Consider the following 23943-nt stretch of genomic DNA (forward strand, 5'->3'; position numbering starts at 1 on the left):
TAATCATTCATTTACAGCCACAAACGGTCACGGCAAGAGCAAGGGCATTATTATTGTTGTTGTTGTTGTTAGATCCGGACCCCTTCTGTCGGGTGTTCGCAATCACTTCCGTGTCAGCACGAAACCGTCCTGCAAGGTACTGGCTTCTTGCGAACGGTACTTCCTGCATTCGTTCATTTTGATTTTTCTTCCTTTAACCAAGTGTCCCTTTTCCTGGCAACCCCAATGTTCGAAAACTGGTTTATGCTGTGAGTACTATACCGAGTTTTTGCGATGCGACAAACAAACGACTCCAAAGGCTTGAGGCATTTAGGCCAATCGATGGAAACGATAGAGATGGATTCGACTGAGACCCTCGATAAGCCCTGGTTGAGAAAGACGCCATCCGGAACAAGTACGCTCGTTGATTCCCCGCGACCTGGGAGTCCATTAAAATACTACTATGAGGAGCTCGAGCCTGTTTTGCGCAGAGAGGATACAGAGGATGAACATGAGTATCCATCACTATGGAAGTTGGCACTCATCACGACTGGAATATGTCTCTGTGTATTTTGCATGGCTTTGGTTGGTTCACCTTCTTTCCCGAGAGGATACAGGGAGCTAACGAGTAAAGGATAACACGATCATGGCAACAGCAATTCCCAAAATTACCAGTCAATTCAACTCGCTGGACGATGTTGGCTGGTACGGCAGCGCGTACCTACTACCGACTTGCGCCCTGACCCTCGTCTTCGGCAAACTATATACGTTTTACTCGATTAAATGGGTCTACCTTATTGCTCTGTTCATTTTCGAGTTGGGTTCGTTCATCTGCGGCATGACCCCGACATCCATCGGACTGATCATGGGACGCGCGATTGCTGGTCTGGGCGGCGCAGGCTTATTCTCTGGATCGATTCTCATCGTTACGCAAACAGTTCCATTGCATAGGCGTCCTCTGTACACGGGTATGGTTGGGGCTATGTTTGGGGTCGCCAGTGTTGCGGGACCGTTGATGGGTGGTGCCTTGACGGATCATGTTTCGTGGAGGTGGTGCTTCTACATCAACTTGCCAATCGGATTCGTGACAGCAGTGTTTATCTTGGCCTTCTTTCAATCGCCAAAAGTCATTAAGAGCAGGACCGGGTTCAAGCATCAAATTTCGGAATTGGATATCCCTGGCACGATGCTCTTTCTGCCCGGTGTGGTCTGCGGCTTGTTGGCATTGCAATGGGGTGGTATCAAGTATGAGTGGAGTGACAAACGGGTTATTGCACTTTTTGTGTGCTGTGGAGTGTTGATCTTGCTCTTCGGTGTTGTGCAGTGGTGGAGACAGGAGAAGGCTACCATTCCGCCTCGGTTGATCAAGAACCGCAATATGTGGGGATCAGCATGGTATGCGTTTTGCATTGGTGGCTGCTTTTTCATTTACGTGTACTATGTAAGTATCTAAAACCTTTTCTCGAGATATCTTCCAGGGTTAACCGAGTCGACAGCTTCCCCTATGGTTCCAAGCAATCAAAGGCGCCTCCGCAACCAAATCCGGAATTATGAACCTCCCCATGATCCTCGGTGTTGTCATCTGCTCCGTCCTCGCCGGTGCCCTAATCACCTGGATCGGATACTACACGCCTTTCATGATCGCCTGCTCAATGATCATGACCATCGGCGCCGGTCTGCTCACCCTCTTACAACCAGACTCCAACCACAGTGCATGGATCGGCTACCAAGCCCTCTTCGGCATCGGTCTCGGTTTGGGTATTCAACAGCCCATGATCGTCGTCCAAACGTCTCTCGCGGAGGGAGACATCCCCGTTGCTACGGCCGTCAATATGTTCGCGCAGACGCTGGGCGGGGCGCTTTTCATCGCTGTCGGACAGAACGTGTTTTCGAATCGATTGCTCGATAATATGGTCAAGAGCGTACCGCCTCTGGAGATTGCAAAGGTAATGGATACAGGTGCTACGCTGGTTCGTCAAGCTGTGTCACCAGAATGGCTGCCGGAAGTGTTGCAGGCATATAGCGATGCTATCACGGAGGCTTTTTACCCTGGTGTGGCGATGGGGGCTTTGTCAATTGTCGGGGCGTTGGTTATCCAATGGATATCTGTGCGGGGGAGGAAGATTGATATGGGGGCCTTGTGATGAAATGATCTTTATGTCTTTTGATTGTCGTATGTAGGAAGGGTTTTGGCGTATATATTCTTTATTTAGGCGCTGGTAACGCAAGGTACTATTCAATAAAAAGTCGATAAACTCATTGGCGCGCCAATTTAGATCAAATTAAACTGAATATGGGGAATCTCTATCTAACGAATAAAAATTCTCGGGATAAACAAGTAGACCAAGTAAACAAATCACTAAACAGCCGCATACAGACTCAAATATACCCCCCAGATAACACCACACGCACTCGCAAACACCACTCGCCGGTCCACCGGAATGACAGTATACATCAATCCTGAGACAAGAGGCCGAAACTTGAGCCGGGCGACCATAATAGGGGGCAAATCCTATCATCGTTAGATCAGGTCTCATAAACGGACTAAGAAAGAAAGGAAGACAAACATCGCAGACTAGTTTCCAAAGACCCGCAATTCCAAGCTGTCCTTTGAGCATATTTATCAACACAACAAATAAGACGATATTCACCACACCAGCCACCGTCTGATCGAGGGTGAATTTCATGGCGAAATTGCGCCATCCTGAACCCGACGGAGACGTTGATGACGGACCAGAAGAGAATGTCTGTCGTCGAGGGGGCTTCTCCTTGCGTGGGAGCGAATCTTCAAGATCTAGTACTGGCTTGTCTTTCTCTGCATTGCTCTTGAATGCATTTCTTAGATTTGGAAAGCCCGGGAAACGGATTTCGATATACCGCTGCCAGTAGAAATTGGGAGGCACGACAATAGCCCCGTAAATGACAAATGCTAAGAAAACGGAGACATTAAGAGTAAATGGTTTCTATGCGTTGTTAATTCTGTAGGTTTTCTTATACTTTTTGGGTAGGGCATACGTCTTGTCTGTGCTGGTCTATCAGTTGCGCCAGGAGATTGGAGAGGGCGTTGAGGACGGTGGATTGGAGCAGGGTCGCTGTTAATGGAGATTGAGGCATGTTGATCCAGAGATATTTACATGATCCTCTTAGAAGTCTCTGTATGGTTGTATCTGTATATAGTCTCCCCTTTGTATAATCTCTCCCCTTTGATGACTGTCTGGTGCTAATGCCAAGACGCGGCAGGGCGACCGTGTCCTTAGTTTTACACGCTTATTTCCTATTCGGGTTACTTACTGCGCATAGAACCATCAACCATTCAGCAATTCATTAGACTGGAAATAAATAGAGCAATTATTCCAAAACTGCAACAATTTTGTATAGCGAAGGACTCGAACGAGGCAATTTTCAATGATAGTCATCACTTGTGATCCATTTTCGAAACTCAGGATATAATGTCGCCAAAGTGATTATCATGGCAGCAAATCCCGCTACGAAGAGCACACCAAATGTCCATGCTATACATGAGCGCGAGCATTTTCTTCTTCTTCTGTTGAAAGAGGATTGCCTATAGCTAGGCCGTGATTTTGTTGCTGAGCAATATGAAGGAGGAGGGCTTGATGTATATGAAGGGGGATCTGGGCTGGTTAACCCTGCTTTTGAACGGGTTTTCTTTTCGTTTTGCTTATGAGTGCTTACTTGAGCTTGGGTTCCCGGAGGGAAAATTAATATCACCCCATTCGGGGCCTCGTCCGTTTGCCATTTTGCTCGCTTTTGATGAGAAGATAGATGAGGTGTTCATGGACAGTACGGACTTGTGAAAAAGGTTCTGCTACAGCCTACTAGGCATTGTCATAATACATGAAATATGATATTTTCAGGCTACCATTTGGTCTCGGTACAATAAAAAAGTGTGAAGGTAATAGGTGTGTAAGCAACCATCTAACTGCCTAGCTAGTAACAGCAAAGGATACCAAAATCGTTATGCACTTTATCAAGAATAGTGTTACGGAAATCACTATACTCCTTGATGGAGCTGGAAGAGAAAGAACCTATAAATCGATAGACAAAGGTATCAGGACCAGCCTTTATATGTGGTAACTCGACGAGAGTGGAGGCAATGGGTATGAGATTGAGACTGAGGAAGGGGGGCGTGGTGTGTATAGAATGTCTGAATCCTCAAGTTCCTCGGGTTCGAATGTGTAATTTTGATCACCCTATTTAGGGTATTGCCCGTCCTGTTCTGATAAATTGTCTCAAAATAGTAAGTTCGATCACCTGACTTGCGCAGAGATGGAATCGATCGAGTAAATACGTAGACTTGATCTTTCTACTTTGTACAGCTAGATATCAGTATAGGTGGGAATCAAACAGGACTCGAATAGGCTGTTGTCTCTGACACTGTATTATAGCCCAAGCGTATATATATATATTAAGAGTGAACTTCAGCTTGTTTATTGAAACCATCCCATCTCCGGAGCATATCGTGCCTGAGCAAGACATGAAGTAACAGTGTCGGTAAGCAGTTAGCAACTCCATTGCTGACAAGATGCATGTAACCATATAACCCCCAATATTGAAACTAGGCGTATGGACATGGATATAATATTGGGCCTTGTATATCATTCATTGGAATTAACACATGGAGAGGTGGCAGCACTAGCACAACCCTTCTGGCTTTGACTGCAGCTGGTGGTGAAATATAACTGATTCTGTGTCTGACTCTGTCATTTTTTATGTTATTGTGGGTGTTGAATCGTGGGACAACGCTGAACGGCATGAGGACTAGGGCTTTGTGTGTATGGGGGCGGAGCGTCTGTGTCCTTGGCAGGATCGGGGGTAATTGAAGTCGCCCCATTTGGGATCTTGTTTGCTCTGGTTACTTGAGTAGATCATTTTGCTTGTGTGTTTTGTGAATTGTTGGAGATGAGAAGAATGAAGTCAAGGGAATTAGTAAAATAGACATCTCGACCGCCTGTTAGGCATCTATCTCTCCTAGACAGAATAGGCGTATCTCCAGAATAGGCTACTAGTTGAAACAAGCTGAGCTAAAGTGATATTCTAACACTGACGCCAGACCAAGTACGGATTATGGTCATGGAACTTTAGGTATATCAGCATATGCAGCAGCTTCGACCAGCTTGATCCAACGGCTGCGGTTGTACCATAAGTACTAAAGATTAGCATAAAACACCAAGAGGATTAGAATGATAACAAGCCCTGCAGTATACATTATAATCATAATCCACTAGAATCTGTCAGGTTTGCGCCTGTGTTTCTTGAGAGGAACGCCGCAACATGGAACGCCGCAATAAAACCAGGGGTGGTCGGACTGGCTCTCACCAAGCTTTGGATCTGAGTTTTGGCTTGGCTCTGTCTCTACCTCTGATCCTGACCCCGACTGGGATTGTGACTATGGCTCCGGCTCTGGTAGTACTGTTGGCGTTGAGGTTTCGGGTAGCACCAGCGATTGCGATGACATTGCTGTATTGCATGAGAGAGGGCTGAATGTGTTTGAACGGCTAGTGGTGTCTGAGCCTTCGGCAGAGTATTTGAAATGATCCCTTTCGGGATCTTGCTCATTTGTAAAAAGATCATCTTGGTGTTGGTAAAGTGAAAGGGTTCGGCATCTCAGGGCATCTCCATGATGCAGTCTTGACATTAACTCAGAGTATATAAATAGCTCGTGGATACCATTCAATCTGGTCATGTTCAGAATCATGTGTAAGTACGCATACTACGGCTGCCATCTCATAACCCTCACATTAGGTCCCTCCTTCGAACTCGTAAAATGATCAACCAGAGCCAAATGCCCTCCCTCATCTTCACCAAACCGATCCGCCAATTCCATATCAAACAAGAATACTAACCGTGCAATGGTCAATCGCATCTCCATAAACGCCATGCTCTTTGCGATGCACCCACGGGGTCCGATACTAAATGGACACAGTGCGCGTCGGGCTAGCTCAACTTCTTCTCTACTGGTTTTCCATGACGCTGTACCTGTCAGGCATGCTGCTCCTTCAATCCAACGCTCTGGTATATACGACTCGGGCTCACGGTAGTACTGCGCTTGTCGGTGAATAGAGTATATAGGCGTGCCGCAATTTGTGCCCTCGGGGAGGAAAATGCCATCCACGACGACACCGCCATCCATCGCCTCGCGGGGGAGAGCACCAGGTGCTGCTGGGGTTAGACGCATGGCTTCATCTATACAAGCCTTCAGATAGACCAGTTCATTCAGTCGAGGGCCGCTGATGATCTCTTCAACCGAATTGAAACTCTCCCGTACTTCCTGCTTCAGTCGTGCCATGGCATGCCTGTTGCGAACGAGATAAAATATCGTGCCTGCCAGAGTTGTCGCGGTTGTATCACTACCAGCAATCATAAGGACGTTAGCTTCACCCCAGAGTTCTGGAGTCGTGAGGCCTTTGCCGGTTTCGGGGTCTTTGGCATTGAGGAGGTAATAAAAAAAGTCCTTCTTGGACTCGCGGCCAAGCTTGGCACGCTCTTTTGCGCGCTCGTTGGCTTCAACACGGGACTTCATGATGAAGTTCCATCTGTCTTGAGTGAGTTTACGAATGAAGATTTGGTCAAGGTGCCACCGGTCCAGGGGCATCCATAATCCACACTGTCGTTGTTAGATGAAATATTTCTGATGAAAATGTGTCAATACTTACCACATAATGTCGATGCGCAGCCCTGTCCACCAGCTCAACCATTTGTCTCCGTGTATTGGAGATCAACATGTCGAAACTCTTGCCAAAACACAACTCGCCCATGACATCGTACGTAAGATACGAGAACAGATCTCCCATATTGCAAATAACACTCTTCCCTCCATCAATCTTAGCATCTGGAAACTCTCCAGACAAAACAGCGCACAACTGCCGCACATGCAAGAGCATCACATCCTCCATACCCTTAAGCGCATGGTCCGAAAACGCTTGGCTCAATACACGTCTCTTCCGTCCATGCACGACCTTATCAATAGCATTATGTGTATTATACACGCCCTTGATAGCTGGAAACGCGTTATAGAAATCCGCTTTCTTCAACCGCTTCCCGTGTCCGTAAATTTCATGTAGCCCCTGTACGGAGTTTATGGAGACGAAATTCGGCGCGACGCGAACATGTGGACCGTATTGCTTATGTAGGCTGTGCAGCCAGAGGTGTCTGTCTCCTTTGTAGCCGTGATATAGCTGGACCCAAGGTGTGATTGAGGCGAGATGTGGGCCGGGAATGTGGCGGAGGGGACTGAGGAATCGGTTGTAGAGGATATATATGATGGTCTACCATGGTCAGTTGTTATTGCAATAAAGATGCGATGGAACCTACCACTCCGCTTAACAGAACACCAAGTCCCCATATGCCCGTCGAAACGGATAGATTCTCCAGAACTGACTGGATCAGCATGATGACGACCTGTATGTAACTAGATGTCTAAAAAAGGAAACCGAGGCCAACCAAGTCCGGCTCTTTGTGAATCAGCAATTCTTCTCAGAGGGAATACTGAAGAAAAAAGATAGATCAATAATGGCAAGTAGAAATATTAACAGTTTCTCCTGAGAAAAGCGAAATCCAAGTGAGATGGCCCGTCTATATACCGTCGTATGCAGCATTCGTCCCATACTCAAGGGCCTATCTCGGTTAGACGCGGACTTACCCCAATATGCTCTTTCAATGGGGCGGTTAGAACTACGGTTATATCATATAACATTAACCTGAATGGAGGATTGGTTATTGGGTTGACCCAGTAATATATGCAGAGTTGGTCAGAAAGCTAACAGCCGTGCTCGTGTTTTTGTGTAGCTTGCGCGGTGGGGTAGAATGTATATATGATGAAAGTGTACATGCGGTAATACATGGAATGTCTCCGCTAGAGAATGTAGCAGAGCATATTACAATGGGCTCGACGGAATGTTCGGCAATACTCCGGGTTCATAACGGATACCTTCGGTTTAATTCATTTGGTCATTTCTCATGTCTCATAGCACCCGAAATCGAGGATAGTGCTAGCAATTCCCAAGTTATGCGGCAATCTACACCAACCCCCCCCCCAGTGTTGTTGGCCATCTACGGCTCTCTGAGGGATGACGCTCATGCTCATAGTAGCATTATCCGGCCGAGAAGCAAACATGACGACGACTCATCCATATGGGGATTGACAATGTACCGGCGATATATCAGTTGTATGCCCATGCAAGCCTCCATCAAGTATCCATTGTTCATTATCATCCTTGTCATCCTGCACACGTCGCCATGTCTGTGGCTTTTTCTCTTTACGCGCCTCGGGTTTATCTCCAGAGCTGTTCTTCCAGACAGGCCGTAGTAACCCACCAGCTGCAAGAAGAGGGTTATGACTGAACGCCTCGTCTTGCCTAGTGCGTTGCTGTCCGTCAGAAGCAGCCAGAATCTCCTCCGCTTTCGCTTCTTCCTCTTCCTCTTTCGAGGGGCCAGAATCAGCTGGTGCCTCATGATAAACTTTCCTCACTCGACCGCCCTTGATATCCAGACTCATGATGGTTTTCTTCTTCTCCCATTCTGGTCGCGCCTTCTCTTCCATCTCGCGTAGAACTCGTTGTTGCTTTTTCAAGGCCAATGCCCGCTGGGCAGGGCTCATCCAGATCGTTGATGCCAAATTGGGCGTCTCGAAATCAGCTGCCTCGTCCACGACGCGCGTTCGACGGGCATTCTGTGCCTGGAAGTTCAAGAGTCGGTCTCGATGCGCCTTGGCTGCGTCAAGCTGACCAGAAGAGCCCCCAGGTCCAGGTGCAGGCCCTGATCCACCTTCACGCTGGACCCCTTCATTGTGCACCCGCATCTTTTCCTGTCCCCGTTCTGCTCGTAGTTCTTTGATGATGCTTTGTACTTCATCGTTCGACAGCAGTGGTGTACCGCAAAACGAGCATGGCTGCAAACCTTCCAACGAACATATTATCTTCCCGCAGTTAAGGCAGTTCGGTGCCGGGTCAAACAATGGATGGATCGAGGCGTAGCAGGTGCATTTCCTTCGCTCTGTACTCAACGACGGGTTTGTGGAGACCTCTAAAGCGGCAATAGCAGCTGTTAGGTCAGAAATATCGCTTGTAGTCAATGAATTCTTGAAAGAGCCAGCGGTAGCAGAGCCACCTTGTCGAGAGGGTTTAGCGGACTTGGACTTGACATTCGGAAGGAGTTCTGAGATCACCGGTCCGGAGGCAGAGGGCGGAGCTTTGTTCTTCGGAACGGGGGACGGGTTACGCGACGAAGCAGCAGACTCACGAGGCGACGGACGTAGGGAAGCTGCTGGCTCAGCGGACAATGACGACGCCGCATCACCACCTGCATTGTTATTCCGTGAACGTCCCATGGACATATAATCATCCTCCTGGTCAGCCTTCCTGTACCCCCCAGTCACATTGCCATAATTCTCTGGTCTGCGCGGAGGACCTGTGCTGTGTAGCGGTGCCCGTCCCTTTTTACCTCCTCTTTTCGTTGCGCCACCTCTCTCGTAGTCATTCCTGTTCCCTGCCGGCGACGTGGATTCCCCGCTTCGTGGTACTGATGGTTGTTGGGCTTCTCGGCGCGAGTTGAAGGATGCGATGAATTCGAAAGCTCCAGGTGAATCGCCCAAGAGGTTTTTAAGGTGTTCTGCGCATTCTTCTTTCGAGAGGGTAGCGGAGTACGTGATGATCTCTCCGAGGCTTTCTCCGTCCAGCGGGAGGAGTTGCGCGAGACGCGGGGTGCCCCATGAGACGAGATTTGCGGCACTCATAATTGGAGATTGAATAGTAGTATTTAGAATGAATAATCAGCTCATAATCAACCAGTGAATCCGTTTGCTTGTGGAAGTTAAGTTCTGGTCTGAGGCGATGGAAGTCGCATTCCAGCTTCGGCGATTTTGCGGGCCGCATGTTGGCCTCAGGACAACACAACTTTATGTTTCATGAGTATGATTTTGGCCGAATCTCATTAATGTAAATGAAGAAAAATGGATCTGAATCATGCGAGCATCACTGCCAACTATTGTACAGGCGTAATTCTATGCAAAAGAGAAAGGTATAACAAAAAATAAAAATAAAAAAATAAAAAAGAAGCCACAGAACCCATAAAGTCACAAAAGAAACGACGCCTAGAATGCCCCAATAATGTTCGACATGGCATAACTTCAAAAAGGTGTCAGAGCAAGCCCGTGTTGACGCCTGTAATGCCGAGTATTTACGTCAATGTCGTTAAAAAATGAAGGAAACCTATGTTCAAAGCTCTGTTGCAGACACCCGCATGCTGCTGTGAGATAAAGTCAAAAAAGAAAACGTATGGGTGAAAGAAAGAAAATGAAGGAGGATAAAGGATTAGTCGTCCCCATTGGCTTCACTTTTGATGTCAGCGTCTCCGTTCTCAGCTAGGTCGTCGGGTGTGAGACCGTTCTTCAATTTGCTGCTAGCCGCAGGAGGTTTTGAAAGCTTTTTAGGAGCGTTTAGTTTCTTTTTCTTGGTCAGTGTAGTAGAAGGTGTTGCATCATCGTCCGCCAGGGGCCGCTTGGGAGCCGCTGATGTGGGAGTAGGCGTGCTGCCACTGCCAGTATCCCCTGAACCTCTATTGCGAGTGGCGTTCCGGCCCGAGTATCCCATGCAGCGATCCATATGTTGCTGCACACGACTCACGACAAAGTAACGAGGACAATTGAGACATTTAGTTGTCGGAAATCCGGGTGCTTCAAGCGCTGCATGACCATCAGCTGGCGGACTCGAGGTTGGCGTGTTGTGCTTATTCTTCTTCTTTGAGTTCACTTTGTCCGTAGCGAATAGGTTTCCGTGCACGTCATGGCCCGGTTTTCGGATCAGTGGCTGCTGAGAGCAATACTCTCTATCGGGATCAGGCACAGCACGAGCGCCAACACCGGTCACCGGGTATAACAGACGAGGCAATCGGCATTCGGGACAAATAATTTCCTTGATGGTTTGCATGGGATTCCCTTTGAGATATGTCTTTCCATTATCAAAGACAGCTGCATCGGTCTCCACCCGAACCTCCTTGAGGGACTGTTCCTCAGCGTCAGGACCAGAGGGCTTTACTGAACCAGAGGCTTTTACACCGACTTCTTCACGATTCTTTGCAGCTTCCTCCTCGGCTTTTTGTCTGGCAACCACTACTGCAGAGCGCATGCGGGCGACCTTTTCATCGCGGTGGACTTTTGCCACAACATCATGGATTATGTTGTAGAACGTGTCGTTGAGAATATCATATGCCTAGCGCAATTAGTACGCATCTAGGCTATGTACGAAATCTTGAATACATACCACCTTCGCGATTGTTCCCGATGGATAGGTCTTGCCCATTTCCGTTCCATTTGACTCGGCCATTTCGGAATAGAAATCTTGGATAGAAAATATTAGTTCAGAATGACAAATGGAAAAGATATACAGCAAAGGTGAGGCGTGTTCTATCCTTGGGGGCATTGGACCCGCAAGCACTGAGTAGAAGGACAAAGAAAAACGGACAGCCCAGACTATAAGAGCCATACCAGTGCGTAAAGCGGAATGAGCTCGCGACGTCGGTTTTCACTGAGCACTTACCCAGAGATCCTTCCTGAAACAGCAATCACGAGTACCTATCGCAAATCTTCCGAAAGCCTTGCGCAACCGAGCTAACCAGTAACTCAGCAATGCGATTCCATATAACCTCTGTCCACAGATATCGCGACCAATTTATAAATGTAGGGATATGCGCGAACGGCCGTAATAGACAGTGTGTAGTAGAGGAAGCAACATAGGAAAAAGGCGACGCCGGAGGGAAAGGAGGGACGATATCCGAACGGGGCGGACAATAAGACTATCGCGATTTAAACAACAGGGACACAATCGGAGCTGGTGAGACCCATTTGTTTTAATAGATAACTAGGGCATTCGCGGGACGACAGGTGCGTGGCTCTTTCGAGTGAATGATCTCTGTGGCTGGAAAGGGAGAGCGTTAGTGACCTGAGCGGAATGGTAGTAATCAGGCGACTCACAGGATGACCACAAAGAACAGACCCCGTGATCGCGCTATTCAGCAAGTCCAAAATCGCATATATAGATTGGGTGTGTTCCTTCTGGTACGTTTTCTATCGTCAACCGGGCTGGTTGTTACAGCGTTGGTCGGATCCCAACGGCGGCGTCGCTGGTCTTCGCATTAAAGGCTCCTCCGCCGACCGGCCATCTTATCTTATCGCATATCCGCGGTTTCTCTTCACGCCGTCGCGTTTCGTTCTCGCCAGGCAACGGCGGTATTCCCTGTCCTTAGTTGTCTAGGTACCCTATCCAGTTGCTTGCTGCATTTTAGGATGGCATATCAACTCTTTTCCAAGGCACATCAGCCGAAAAACCAGACATCCACCACTCCTCCTACCCAAAACCCTTATAATGACAGATACCGACCACCGATTCACCCACCACCACCACTGCCTCCGTCGGCAGTTCCAGCATCCAAGCCACCAGCAAGCAACGGGGATACAGCCATCGAACCCACTCCGTATCCATACCCAACCCCGTCGGGCTACCCAACTCCCCACCCCCATATCACGATTGAGACGGTCAACACGGCACATATTCCTTCACTGACCCGAATCACCGGCCTGCTTCTTCCAATCCGCTATCCGAATTCCTTCTATACCGCGACTGTCATGGATCCTGTCATTAGTTCGCTGTCTCGCGTCGCTATCTACCATGACCATCCCGTCGCCGAATCCGCTACATCGACACCTTCACTGAAAGCTAGTCCGGCTGCAGGTAGCGCAAGGAATATCGGAGCTGATAAGGTTATTGGTGGTATAAGATGTCGACTGGAGCGGTTACCTCAGACAACGGCAGAGCTCCTACGTATCAGCCAATTGCATGGAAATTTGACACAAGAGCCAACGAATTTGTACATCCAGACCCTACATTTGCTTTCACCATACCGGGGGAATGGTGTCGCAGCATCCCTACTCAACGCTTTGCTATATGCTACACCACCTGGGCATAGTTCGGCTTCAAGAACTGGAGAGGGTGGTGGTGCAGGTCACCAGGTGTCGAGATTGGTCAAACACTACAATATCCGCTACGTCACCGCTCATGTACACGAAGCAAACGACGAAGGGTTGAAATGGTATATGGCCCGGGGATTTCAAGTAGAGGATGGTGTGATAGAGAAGTACTACCGACGACTCAACCCCTCAGGCGCCAGAATCGTCAAGCTTGCGTTACAATGGAAAGACGACGATGAGGATGACGAAGGGATTTCCGGTTTGAAAAATGGAGGCGAGGAGCAAAATAAAGAAGAAAGTCCCTATGATGGTGACGAGGAGGATTGGGAGAAGGTCGAGGCGGAAGACGAAGACGAGAAACAAGACCATGGAGTCCGACCTTTTACGGATTCAAGAATTCTTGATGTTGATGAGGGAGGTAGTAGGAAGAGGAAGGCTGAGGAGGAGCCACTGTGATGATATCCTATTCTTTCAGTTTTCTTTGTTTTGGCGTTGATATAAGTCTACGGTTTTGCTCATTAGGATACCCTTTCGCCTTCCTTTACTATGTATATTTGATACGCAGCAAGATACATTTATAATGCACAGGAACAATGGAGCGGGATGGTGACAGATTATTCTTGATCGATCAGGCTCTTAAGGCATAAATATAGCAATGTCCCTATATGGAACAGCAGAGATATTCCCGTCCAATAAGATCGAGCCAGCGGAATGACCTATCGGACGTCATTGGCTTGGGAGGGCTATTTCCCTAGAACATTAATACTAGATTCTAGCGTTGATCACCTGATCTAAGAAATTAATTGGTGTCAATTCTCTTTCTCCCTTTGACATGCTACAACAGACAGCACCATACAGGGTACTCCATCCTAAAGCCAGATGCGATTTTATAAGAAAACAACCCTCCGAGGTAGGTCAAGGTATCGGGATTAATGCTAACTATATTACAGACTCCCAATCAGTTCCACTAATGCGCCCTTTTTTCTTGTACTATTGCCGTCGACAATTATCGGAGAACCGCACGCTACCTTCATCAAGTGCGATACAGCGAGCAGTTTATTTCGAGATGCCCCGCCTGCCAAAACCTACCACAATCCCAACACCATTCTTGCCAGCAAAGAGCACCTGTTGGTCACCAAGTTAGCAAATTGACCCAGACGAAAGGGTTCTGCACATACATCGCATATATTTGCATCCTCCTTCTCTTTCAGTGATGGCGTTGCACCGAGGACAGGGCTTTGCAATCTGCCAAATCGTCCGCTGACTGCGCAAGTCTTCCGTCGTCCAGTTTATTGGACCATAATGGTTTATATCAGACCCTGTCGTATGTTGCCTAGCATCCGCTCTGTATGCCCTCCATCCGCCTAGTCTACGCAGCCATCTACATCCATTTTGCGAAGCATCATTCTCAGGCCTCCGTTGATCACCTGTGTATACGAAGAGCCGGTCATACTCTTCGCAGGAGAATCCTTCATGCCATGGGGCACCTCGATGGACAAAACACATCCGTGTACCACACGATCTGCACACGACAATCGGACTCTCACGGCCACCCCCATGCAACTGACCGTTCCCGCAGCCTGGTCGGACACATGTTATGAATTCACCGTCGTCTTCTAACGCCTCTCTTGTTTTCATATTGTCGTATGCTTGAAATGTTTGTGGATTAGCCCATTGTCGAATCTCATCGTGGGATAGCCGAGCGCGGCACAGAGGACATGACAGTGGTTCTGTCCCGTTTGACGTGAATTGGATATCAAGGCATCGCTGCAAGCATACCCTGCACATTCGCACCCCTGGTATCGAACTGTGATTGCAGTTTGCTGCCAATGGTGGGCTTGGATAGGAGAGGCGATCCATGACCTGGAAACAGAGGACACATCTCGAGCGCTGTCTTTCGGAGGCTGTACTGTCGAAAAGGGGTCTACGGGTATTTCGTTGGGGGCTCAGAGGCTCTCTGTGAAGTAAGGATAGAACTGTTCCGGCTGTGGCAGCATCGCTCCAAAGGTTTTCGTCTTCGCTAGATTCATCCCATGGCATGTTACATCTGAACATTGATAAAGTGTTTCCATCAATAGAGCGCCTGTCCCTAGTGCTTGACAAAGGGCTAATCGCTTGATGGCGTTGCGAATATGATGGCCCTGAAGACGGAGTTTCGGGCTCCCAACTGCTGATCGAGACCGAGTCACTCATATTTCCTTTGAGAAACTCTGTGAGAATTTAGCTGCGCTCAAGGGTGGGGTATGTCTGTGTTCCCTACCGGAATATAGACAAAGAACAGAAAGGGAAGGGAAGAAACAATTATCCTAGTTGATGGAATTGCCGAAAGAGACTGCCGCTTCACCAATAAGAATGCAAGGACTTGTAACACCTTCACGGAAATCTCACGAATGATGGAGCAATATAAGAAGTTCTCTGAGGGACGAAGCACCGAAGTGAGGGGGACAATTAGAGCGACAGGGAGAGCGACAAAAAATGCATCAGAGTCAATAAAACTCAACCAGACCCGACACAAAGGGAGGTCACTTTCCTAAGGATGGGATTTGCAAACCTGCGACATATGACACTCGTACCGGTTATACGACGAGCTGGCTGTGAAGTCCGCAGTTGCTAAAAGAAGACATTCGTCCGTGGGATTATAGATGTACAGGATTCGACCCAATGTCAAAGGGGACAAAATTGGCAACTACCGGTTATTATGACATGTGGTCGTTCCCCACCAGCAACCTTAACAGTATTGTCCGAATCGAGGCGCATCTCTGACAATGAGGGGTTGTGCTTATCGTCTATCCCATACGGCAGGCTTGGTCTATCCCGCGATGATTATGGTCGTTTTGCATGATCACGAACTCCAATAAGCTAAACCCCGCACGCATATACCACTCGATAATTCGACTTCTGGAAATTTTTGATGCATGCTTTGCATTACAATCATAGTGGAAATCTCGGCATCACAGCCATCGGCGGACCCTTTTCTTAGGGCGAGGCGAAGCGATGATCCTTCGCGAGGCGGCCAACACAACAATTCAGTCACTTGATTGCTTTTGATATGATACCAGTCTGAATTGCCTATCTGGCTTTATTTAAATTTACGGGCTTCTTCGGCATTTGTCCTTTTTTTCTTTTTCCTTTTTGTCCTCTGTTTCCGGGGCTTTTTATGTCTATGTCCGGAATCCCGGGTTGTTCTGCACGGATACCTATTGGGAGTATGGATACTCCATGGTTTTGTATAATGCAGTACTCCATACTCCGTATAAAGAGAATTAGATGTTAGATACTGTGATGGACTCACGGAGAATTCAACAGATTAAGCCAACAGCACATTAGGATCTTCACAAGCAATCATTTAGTGCTCCGAAACTACGGCGAACTCCGTATAAATCAAGTACAGAGACTTCAGGAATATCGCACCGGGGATATTGAGACGGAAGCACGTAACCGAGTAATGATCGGGGCTGAATCAAACTGACAGGGGTCCGAGACGTGCCATTCAGTAATCCGTAAAAAGCTTCAACATCAGACCCACACCGCCTTTGATAGGAAAATATTCTGCCGCTTCAACGAGCATCTTTTCCGTAAAACGACATTCCTCTCATCGCCATTTTATAAAAAGCTCATCTAAACTCGCAGAACACCTCGCTTCTAGTCAATCCATTCCAGCCAAAATGGCCCAAACAGCGGCCACCACAGCCTCCCAACAACAACCGATCCCACCATCGCTCGCTCTGCCCCCATCGCAATTCGCCCGACTCCAGCCCCATGCTTACCTTCTCGCCCACCTTTCTCCTCCCGCGTCTAGCAACCAGCCCTCGATTCGGGCCAATGGCCGCTCGCCGTTACAGTTCCGGGTGACTTCGGCCAATGCGGGATCTTTGACACATACGAATGGTAGCGCGGTTGTGCGAGTTGGCGATACAGCAGCGGTTTGCGGCGTGAGAGCGGAGATTCTGCATACGGATGATATCGCTTCGTGGAGCGTGTCAAGGCCGGCGGCTCCGGAAAGTAATAAGAAGCGGCGCAAGTTGGCCGATACGAACCAGAAACCGACCCAGGAGAGCGCGGATGTTGCAACACAGAACAACAAGGAGGATGGCTCTGAGGACGACCAGGAAGATGAGTCTTACATTCAGGACTTCAACTTGCTCGTGCCCAATTTGTCACTGAGTACCGGCTGCGCACCAGGTTTCCTCCCCGGCGCACCCCCGTCCACTCTGGCGCAGGGATTGTCGCATCAGATCCTATCTCTGCTGCACAGCTCACGCTTGGTCCGGGAAGACGACCTGCGAATCTGGTACCAGCCGCTGGATCTGGGGGCAGAGGATTTAGAGCGTCGCAATGAGAGCGAGCAGATGGACGTTGACGCGGCTCAAAACGATCAGCAGCACAAGAACCGCGAGATCAAAGCCTTTTGGGTCCTGTACATCGATATCATGATAATTTCTCTTGCTGGTAATCCGTTCGACGCTGCTTGGGCGGCGGTTGTGGCGGCATTGCGCGATACGAAGTTACCCCGGGCTTGGTGGGACGAGGATAATGAGATGGTGCTGTGCTCTGAGGCTGTGTCGGAGGCTAAGAAGCTCTCCCTACGTGGTATGCCGGTTGCGAGCTCGTTTGTGGTGTTTGAGGCTGATGCCGCGGCTGGGTGGAGGGCGGTTGTTATTCCGGATGCTGAGGAGGAGGAGATGATTGATGAGGCTAAGCGGAAGGGGCTACAGCGGAGGTGGATTCTAGCGGATCCGGATGGGTATGAGGAGGGGTTGAGCCAAGAGCGGGTTAGTGTTGTTGTTGATAAGAAGGATGGGAAAGTGGTTGTTTTGAGGATGGAGAAGAATGGGGGTTGGGCTGTTGGGCCTAAAGAATTGAGACAGGTAGTTGATGTCTCTGCACAGAGATGGGATGAGGTGAAGCTTATTCTTGAGCAATGTTGAGTGTTGTACATGATTTATATGCGTGGATGATTAAACAAAAGTAATGATAGCATTTTACTTCATTCATTTTATTATACAATACGGATATCTGCGTTGTTCTAATGCCATGAAGGGGGATTGCATTTTAACTCGTTACAAAGATTCATCCATCTTTTTGACCCCTATCCCTAAGCAACCAAACTCACTGTTGCATTCGCGCTTGCATCTGCCGTCCTAGGGCTCCGCCGTAGTCTTTTTGCCGGAGGTTCACTGTCTTGCTCAGGGGTAACAGTAGGAACCCTTATGGGCTTGTCCTGATCCTCGCTCCCCGAATGTTCTGACGATGAGCCATTGGCCTTGCTCTTGGACTCGGATTTGGACTTTCGGGGAAGTGAAATAGAAAACGAAATCAGATTCAAGTCGTGGCTTTTATCCTTCTTTTTTTTGCCGTCTTTCTTGGTCGAGTCACTTCCTTGTGCTTTGGTACCCTCCTTGGAGGCCCCACTGTCGCGTTTCTCCCTGCTCTCTTTTTCGTCGGATTTATTTTCGGGCGTTTCAAGCTTAAGTGCACTGGCATCGCCGGAAAGAAGTCGAAGGAAAACACTCTTGGTGTTCTTCTCTTTGTTTTGATCCTTTTGCTCCTTGCCATTTCCAGTCTTCTCTTTCTTTCCTTCTTTTTCGTCCTCTTCCTCCTCCTCTTCCGCGTCAGAGAATTCCCACATATCGCTGATTTCTCGTCTGAAGAACGCAGTTCCCCATAGAGATATTAGGACACCCGGGACCAAGTACAAGAGTGCTGGCTGAGCATGCTTGGAATACTGCATGGCGAGAAGCGTTGTAACCATTCCCGAGATGTAGCCAATAACGCTGGCCTTGAAGTACGTCTTTGGGAAAGCCCGAGCATCGTTATACGGAGGCTCCAGCTCAGGTCCCCTAGGCTTAACTGTTCCTGTCCAGAACCGCTCTCCCCAGCCTCCAGTCGCAGTTTGGTATTGGGGCTTAATGAGAGCTTCGCCTTTACCTTCTGCTTGTATCTTTCGCAAGCCTTTTCGTTTGTAATAAAGATAAAGGTCGAAACGCAGTGCCAATCCTAGCATCATGCCAGGAATGACAATATCACCCAATCCCAACATCGCCAGAGAAGTCGTGTCGGGGGCTTCGCTAGGACCAGGAGGACGAGGGAACAGGAGCTTAATCGGGATGTCCAACTTTGTCGCAACAGTGACCATCAGCGGTGTGAAGAAGACGAAGTAGATGTCGTAGAAGAACAAAGAGCCCAGAATGAGCGAACCCGTCCAAAACGTTGACGGTGACATGAACTGCAGGGCACCGTAGCAGAAGCTGAACCCTAGGAAATTGGTCAACCACCAAGGTTTCGTTACGAAAGCAAAATAGCCAACTGCACAAAGTCCCACGATAGCACTGAGAAGATCCGACAAACCCAACCGACCCTTTGCGTCGAATAGGCCACGCACATGAGTACGAATCTTAACCCGTTGGTATGCGAGATCACGATAGAACCAAAGTGTTGCTAGTAGAAAATTGGGCAATGGGATGCTTCCAAGGACGCCCGGTAGAGGAGACTTTCGAGCTTCAACGGTCTCCAAGCCGTCATCAACTGTGAAAACACGCTTTGACTGATCGGCTTTCCAAATCTTTCCCCCTTGGCGATACTTTTTGGGAAAGACAAACGACCGGAACACCACAGTACTATCCTTGAGGAACGCAACGGCGAAAAATAGCCCCATCTGGGAGAAGTAGAAGCTCAAGATCTTGTTCAGAATAGCCGGGTCTCCCAACCACTTTATCACCAAATACAAACCACCCAGTGTCAATCCAGCGGTCAACGGGAACATCAGAGCATCTGATGGTTGGAGGCCTTCCATCTTCGGCATTGATCCCTGTCCTTCCTCTTCATCTTCGTCGTCCGTTTCGCGCCCGCCCTTCTTTCCTTTCTTCTTGGGAGGTTTCGCAGCGGATGTTGGTCTCGATAGCGATGCGTGAGCACCAATATATATCGGGAAGATAGCAGAAACGAGAAGATGTCCGTATGTGGGCAGGAAGGGCTTGAGAACGGTAAATTGGTAGATGACTTGTCCCAGTAACTCCGCGACGGGGCTCACTTCGTCGGCCATGTCGACTCCGATTACCTCGTGGGACGTTGTATACGAAGGCGTCTGTTGGTTCGAAGAAATTCGGTATTTATGGGTTCAATATATGCGAAAAGTCTCCTTAGTCCATGGTGGCAGGTTTTGCGTCACTTTTGTGTCTGTTGTAAGGATGCTCGTCAGGCAAAACATAGCTAGATGCCAAGACCAATTCTCTCCCCGCCGCCTTGTCGGAGTCTGGACAACGCGGCCTGTCGCAACCATCAACAAGACTACGCTACTCTCCTTGTGGAATTTATTCATTATGGCGACCGATGTAGCTTTTGATACGAGCATGGTAACACTTTCTGATTGGGTCTGTGTTTGAATCGAATACTAACAAGTTGCAGGGCTCCTTTACGGTAGAGCTTTACAACGAGCATGCGCCCAAGGTCAGCAAGCTGCTCACCCCTCAAATCTGCATTGCGCTAACATTAGGTTCTTTAATAGACATGTAAGAACTTTGCGACGCTCGCGCAGAGAGGCTACTACAGCGACGTCATTTTCCACCGCATTATCCCCAACTTCATGGTCCAAACCGGCGATCCTACCGGCACCGGCAGAGGAGGAAGCTCGATCTACGGCGAGAAATTCGAAGACGAGATTCAACAAGGCTTGAAGCATACGGGGGCCGGAATCTTGAGTATGGCGAACAGTGGACCTAACACCAACGGTAGTCAGTTCTTTGTCACTCTTGCGCCGACACCTTGGTTAGACGGAAAGCACACGATCTTTGGCCGAGTGAAGAGTGGAATGAGGGTGATCCAGCGCATGGGGCTTGTCCAGACGAATGCCGAAGACAGGCCGGATGATGAGGTCAAGATCATTCGGGCCAGGGTTGTGGAAGGAGAGGAATGAAAACGGCATCAGACCATGTTTTCCGAGGCAATTAGAACAGCCTCGAGATGTCTAGAATCTTTGCAGTGCCGTGCTAGATACCCCTTATGATTACAGGCGAAGAGGCTTTATTCCAGCCTAGGTTGGCAGCGCATCATCCATACCAACCGCAGGGAACTTCGCTTCTAGGACAGAGGAACTCATTTACATAAATCTAGGCCAGGACCCGGCGCGTGTTTTGCTACAACGATTCAATATACTGGGCAGAGCAAAAACCGCCGCTCCAAGCACATAGAAGATAGCATAGATAGAATGTATCACTACAAAACGAACTGCTTCTATCAGGTGTTTCCAATCCAGAGCAGCAGATACAGAGTGACTAATCTGATCTACCACTCCCGTATAACAAGACCAGTGAAGGCTTGTAAAAAAGCGCGAAACTGCAATGCTAAAAGGCAGCATGCAGAGCACCGGGAGTGGTTGGTAAGAAGAAACTCCTGTTTGCCGTGGGAGAAATTCTTTTCAAGTGGTTTGCGATGTCAGTCTAACCGTATCTGGTATGGTGTGGTTATCGCCATTTTGCTGGCACTGACGACTAACACAGCTATAACCAAAGAGTAATTCTCAATGGCTGGTCAGTATATTCATATCAGGACAACTATGCCCCAGGTCTAGATAAACAATCGGAAGCTGCTCTTCTAGGGTATCAATTCAATGAGTTGCGGGCTCAACAGCCGAGTCTAAGTCACGTGTCGCACTGCTGCGGGGCCGTATTTCTGCTAAAGCTGTTGGCTTTTTGTGTTTTTCTTCTGCAAAAAAATCTCGCGCAGATGATCTTCCATGCACCCATGGGCAGGAAGTCCTGTTCGAATGCTTGCCACCCAACGTGATGAAAGTTGGGCTGCATCATAGCTAGAACATTGACATACTTACTTTTTGGACAGCTTTGTCTGCATTACCAACAGTCTTTCCAGGATGGAGTCACTGGCAGAAACGCCATGGGATGTGACCATCTCTGGAACTGGCCTGGGTCAATCGTTGTTTGCGCTGTGAGTAGACCTGGAAATACCTCCCTTGTCGTACTGTATCATTAACTGTATAACAGGGCCCTTTCCAGGTCAGATAAAAAGGTTCTTCACATTGACAAACGCCCATACTATGGAGGTTCCGAGGCTGCCTTCAGCCTCCAGGAAGCTCAGGAATGGGCTGATAATGTGAACAAAGGTGTGTTTGATTCCCTTCTGCTTCAAGAGTTCACAAGGAGCAATTGGCTGACAGGTGTCAATAAGCTAGAGCCCGGGCAATCCCCTTTTGAAGATGCAGAAGTGCACTCGCCCTCGGATTCTCGGCTGTCGTCCTCTCGAGCGTATACCCTCTCCTTATCACCACATCTGATCTACTCTCGCTCGCGACTATTGCCGACATTGTTGTCTTCCAGAGTCTACCGGCAGCTGGAATTTCAGGCTGTCGGGAGCTGGTGGATTTTCAGACCATCTGAAGCGAACTCCGACTTGTACCGTGTCCCAAGTAGTCGCGAAGATATCTTTGCGGATGACTTTATCTCTGCCAAGTCGAAACGGACTTTGATGAAGTTCCTTCGTCACATCGGCAAACCTCCACAGGAAACCGAAGGTCAACCCGAGGAAGAGGACTTGTCAGTGCCGTTTTCAGAGTATCTGGGTTCCAAATTCCAGGTGCCAGCGGAGCTCCATGATCCCTTGCTGTCGCTCTCTCTATCTCAAGCGTCCGCCCAGCAGACGTCGGCCGAGTACGCGGTACCCCGCATCAAAAGACATTTGGCGTCGATTGGTGTATTCGGTCCTGGATTCGGAAGTTTGTTAGCCAAGTGGGGAGGTGGCGCCGAGCTCGCTCAAGTCGGATGCCGGGCTCTTGCAGTCGGGGGCGGCGTGTATGTCTTGAATGCAGGCATCGAGTCAATCACGAATCCCTCAAATTCCGACAATGGAGATGATGCGCGCATGCAGATCAAGCTTTCCAATGGCGAGTCAATCCGGACCAAGTTTGTGGTCGGTTCCCACTGGGATCTTCCGGGGCAAGCGGGAAATGATCAGCCGTCTTGTGAAAAAGCAGCTCGATCCATTTCCGTCGTCTCGTCATCTCTCGAAAGCTTGTTTCCTATAACAGCAGAAGGAGGCCCACTTCCTGCTGCTGCCGTTGTAGTCTTTCCGGGAAGCTGTCTGGCTCAAGCAGAGGATTCTCCGCCGGTCTATCTTTTGATCCACTCGAGCGAAACTGGGGAATGCCCTACTGGACAAAGTAAGTTACCTACGAAGCTCCCCACCCTAATTGCTCATATGATGAATATCTTTACATCAAAACTTATCTACATTGTCTGTAATCACTTTGATGAAAAATTATAATCTGATCATGAGCCATCTCTTCGAGACATTCACTTCGAATTGATTTCGTTACAGCTGGCTAACTTGCTTTCTCAGGTGTTGTCTATGGTAGTGTTCGTCTTTCTGGACCTCAAGGATACAGTCTTGTCGAGACAGCTGTCCAGAAACTCCTTGAGTCGGTGAGTGATGCAGAAGCCAAAGTCCTGTGGTCTCTGCGGTACACACAACTTGGACGGGCCAGCGATGTGATTGACGGCGTCCAAGCTCTCAAGTCAAGCTCTCCGACTGACGGTACCATTTGCTTCCCACCGCCTAGTCTCGATCACACGTTTGATGATGCGTTGCTCGACATGGTCAAGGAGGCGTGGAAGACCGTCCAGGGAGAGGATGCGATTGACGAAGAGTTTATGAAGTTTGAAGATCGCGAGGGCGTTGAAGACGAGTAGAGTCGTAGTTCATAATCATAAACCTATTTTCATTCTCAATTTTTCTTTGTACAGAAATTCTCGTACCTGCAAGGAAACATCGGGTGCCTTGCATAAAAATTGATACATCCAAACAACATCCCGCAGGAATATTCCGTCGTTCAACTCGACTCGCACTGACTACTATTTATGGCATGACGACATGTTTCCCTTTATAGTCTGTCATTGTGCGTCTTCTTTCGCCACTGCAGCGGGACTGCGCCGCGGTGTCCACGTAAGATGTCATTTTTGCGAAAGGACTGAGCGCTT

The 23943-nt window shown here is 48.7% G+C and overlaps 11 protein-coding genes across 11 annotated transcripts; 5 read left to right on the forward strand and 6 right to left on the reverse strand.

Moving 5' to 3' along the window:
- Positions 1–225: 225 nt before the first annotated feature.
- EURHEDRAFT_532480 (MDR family MFS transporter) lies at positions 226–2123 on the forward strand (the record flags this gene model as incomplete). Its single annotated transcript, XM_040787222.1, has 4 exons — positions 226–248; positions 471–564; positions 614–1420; positions 1476–2123. The coding sequence occupies 4 exons, from the start codon at positions 226–228 to the stop codon at positions 2121–2123; spliced, it is 1572 nt and encodes a 523-aa protein (XP_040636841.1).
- A 52-nt stretch (positions 2124–2175) lies between these two features.
- Positions 2176–3184, reverse strand: EURHEDRAFT_414725 (uncharacterized protein). The gene is made up of 3 exons (XM_040782510.1): positions 2995–3184; positions 2547–2942; positions 2176–2491 (listed from the first exon to the last, which is right to left on the reverse strand). Exons 1-3 carry the CDS (start codon positions 3091–3093, stop codon positions 2339–2341), a joined length of 648 nt encoding a protein of 215 aa, XP_040636842.1. The 5' UTR covers positions 3094–3184; the 3' UTR covers positions 2176–2338.
- A 2526-nt stretch (positions 3185–5710) lies between these two features.
- EURHEDRAFT_517100 (cytochrome P450) lies at positions 5711–7389 on the reverse strand (the record flags this gene model as incomplete). Its single annotated transcript, XM_040786532.1, has 3 exons — positions 5711–6604; positions 6654–7265; positions 7312–7389. 3 exons carry the CDS (start codon positions 7387–7389, stop codon positions 5711–5713), a joined length of 1584 nt encoding a protein of 527 aa, XP_040636843.1.
- Positions 7390–8122: 733 nt separating this feature from the next.
- EURHEDRAFT_404610 (zf-C2HC5-domain-containing protein) lies at positions 8123–9730 on the reverse strand (the record flags this gene model as incomplete). The annotated part of the gene is made up of 1 exon (XM_040780320.1): positions 8123–9730. The coding sequence occupies one exon, from the start codon at positions 9728–9730 to the stop codon at positions 8123–8125; it is 1608 nt and encodes a 535-aa protein (XP_040636844.1).
- Positions 9731–10307: 577 nt separating this feature from the next.
- Positions 10308–11294, reverse strand: EURHEDRAFT_379575 (uncharacterized protein; the record flags this gene model as incomplete). Its single annotated transcript, XM_040779190.1, has 2 exons — positions 10308–11204; positions 11256–11294. 2 exons carry the CDS (start codon positions 11292–11294, stop codon positions 10308–10310), a joined length of 936 nt encoding a protein of 311 aa, XP_040636845.1.
- A 671-nt stretch (positions 11295–11965) lies between these two features.
- EURHEDRAFT_414728 (GNAT family N-acetyltransferase) lies at positions 11966–13682 on the forward strand. The gene has a single exon (XM_040782511.1). The coding sequence runs from the start codon at positions 12278–12280 to the stop codon at positions 13412–13414; it is 1137 nt and encodes a 378-aa protein (XP_040636846.1). The 5' UTR covers positions 11966–12277; the 3' UTR covers positions 13415–13682.
- A 309-nt stretch (positions 13683–13991) lies between these two features.
- Positions 13992–14998, reverse strand: EURHEDRAFT_517104 (BRcat and Rcat domain-containing protein; the record flags this gene model as incomplete). Its single annotated transcript, XM_040786533.1, has 3 exons — positions 13992–14083; positions 14137–14277; positions 14386–14998. 3 exons carry the CDS (start codon positions 14996–14998, stop codon positions 13992–13994), a joined length of 846 nt encoding a protein of 281 aa, XP_040636847.1.
- Positions 14999–16623: 1625 nt separating this feature from the next.
- EURHEDRAFT_461084 (3' exoribonuclease family protein) lies at positions 16624–17886 on the forward strand (the record flags this gene model as incomplete). The annotated part of the gene is made up of 1 exon (XM_040784698.1): positions 16624–17886. The coding sequence occupies one exon, from the start codon at positions 16624–16626 to the stop codon at positions 17884–17886; it is 1263 nt and encodes a 420-aa protein (XP_040636848.1).
- Positions 17887–18053: 167 nt separating this feature from the next.
- Positions 18054–20000, reverse strand: EURHEDRAFT_517106 (aspartic endopeptidase; the record flags this gene model as incomplete). The annotated part of the gene is made up of 1 exon (XM_040786534.1): positions 18054–20000. One exon carries the CDS (start codon positions 19998–20000, stop codon positions 18054–18056), a length of 1947 nt encoding a protein of 648 aa, XP_040636849.1.
- Positions 20001–20217: 217 nt separating this feature from the next.
- cyp1 (putative peptidyl prolyl cis-trans isomerase (CypC)) lies at positions 20218–21243 on the forward strand. Its single transcript, XM_040782512.1, has 3 exons — positions 20218–20310; positions 20363–20404; positions 20463–21243. The coding sequence occupies exons 1-3, from the start codon at positions 20278–20280 to the stop codon at positions 20868–20870; spliced, it is 483 nt and encodes a 160-aa protein (XP_040636850.1). The 5' UTR covers positions 20218–20277; the 3' UTR covers positions 20871–21243.
- Positions 21244–21670: 427 nt separating this feature from the next.
- EURHEDRAFT_414734 (putative Rab geranylgeranyl transferase escort protein) lies at positions 21671–23775 on the forward strand. Its single transcript, XM_040782513.1, has 4 exons — positions 21671–21898; positions 21955–22073; positions 22143–23126; positions 23306–23775. The coding sequence occupies exons 1-4, from the start codon at positions 21825–21827 to the stop codon at positions 23653–23655; spliced, it is 1527 nt and encodes a 508-aa protein (XP_040636851.1). The 5' UTR covers positions 21671–21824; the 3' UTR covers positions 23656–23775.
- The last annotated feature ends 168 nt before the right edge of the window (positions 23776–23943 follow it).

The sequence above is a fragment of the Aspergillus ruber genome (genome assembly GCF_000600275.1).
Source record: "Aspergillus ruber CBS 135680 unplaced genomic scaffold scaffold00023, whole genome shotgun sequence".
In the NCBI taxonomy this organism is placed as follows: Eukaryota; Fungi; Ascomycota; class Eurotiomycetes; order Eurotiales; family Aspergillaceae; genus Aspergillus; species Aspergillus ruber.

What these genes read in the sequence shown, in the direction of transcription:
- cyp1 (XM_040782512.1), top strand. Translation starts at nt 20,278, where the DNA reads ATGGCGACCGATGTAGCTTTTGATACGAGCATG. An exon ending in TAGCTTTTGATACGAGCATG is followed by an intron (nt 20,311 to 20,362) that starts GTAACACTTTCT and finishes AACAAGTTGCAG; the next exon opens with GGCTCCTTTACGGTAGAGCT. An exon ending in ACAACGAGCATGCGCCCAAG is followed by an intron (nt 20,405 to 20,462) that starts GTCAGCAAGCTG and finishes GTTCTTTAATAG; the next exon opens with ACATGTAAGAACTTTGCGAC.
- EURHEDRAFT_414734 (XM_040782513.1), top strand. Translation starts at nt 21,825, where the DNA reads ATGGAGTCACTGGCAGAAACGCCATGGGATGTGACCATCTCTGGAACT. An exon ending in GGCTGATAATGTGAACAAAG is followed by an intron (nt 22,074 to 22,142) that starts GTGTGTTTGATT and finishes TCAATAAGCTAG; the next exon opens with AGCCCGGGCAATCCCCTTTT. An exon ending in GGAATGCCCTACTGGACAAA is followed by an intron (nt 23,127 to 23,305) that starts GTAAGTTACCTA and finishes TTGCTTTCTCAG; the next exon opens with GTGTTGTCTATGGTAGTGTT.
- EURHEDRAFT_414728 (XM_040782511.1), top strand. Translation starts at nt 12,278, where the DNA reads ATGGCATATCAACTCTTTTCCAAGGCACATCAGCCGAAAAACCAGACA.
- EURHEDRAFT_414725 (XM_040782510.1), bottom strand. Translation starts at nt 3,093, where the DNA reads ATGCCTCAATCTCCATTAACAGCGACCCTGCTCCAATCCACCGTCCTC. An exon ending in TAGACCAGCACAGACAAGAC is followed by an intron (nt 2,943 to 2,994) that starts GTATGCCCTACC and finishes AACAACGCATAG; the next exon opens with AAACCATTTACTCTTAATGT. An exon ending in TTTGGAAACTAGTCTGCGAT is followed by an intron (nt 2,492 to 2,546) that starts GTTTGTCTTCCT and finishes TAACGATGATAG; the next exon opens with GATTTGCCCCCTATTATGGT.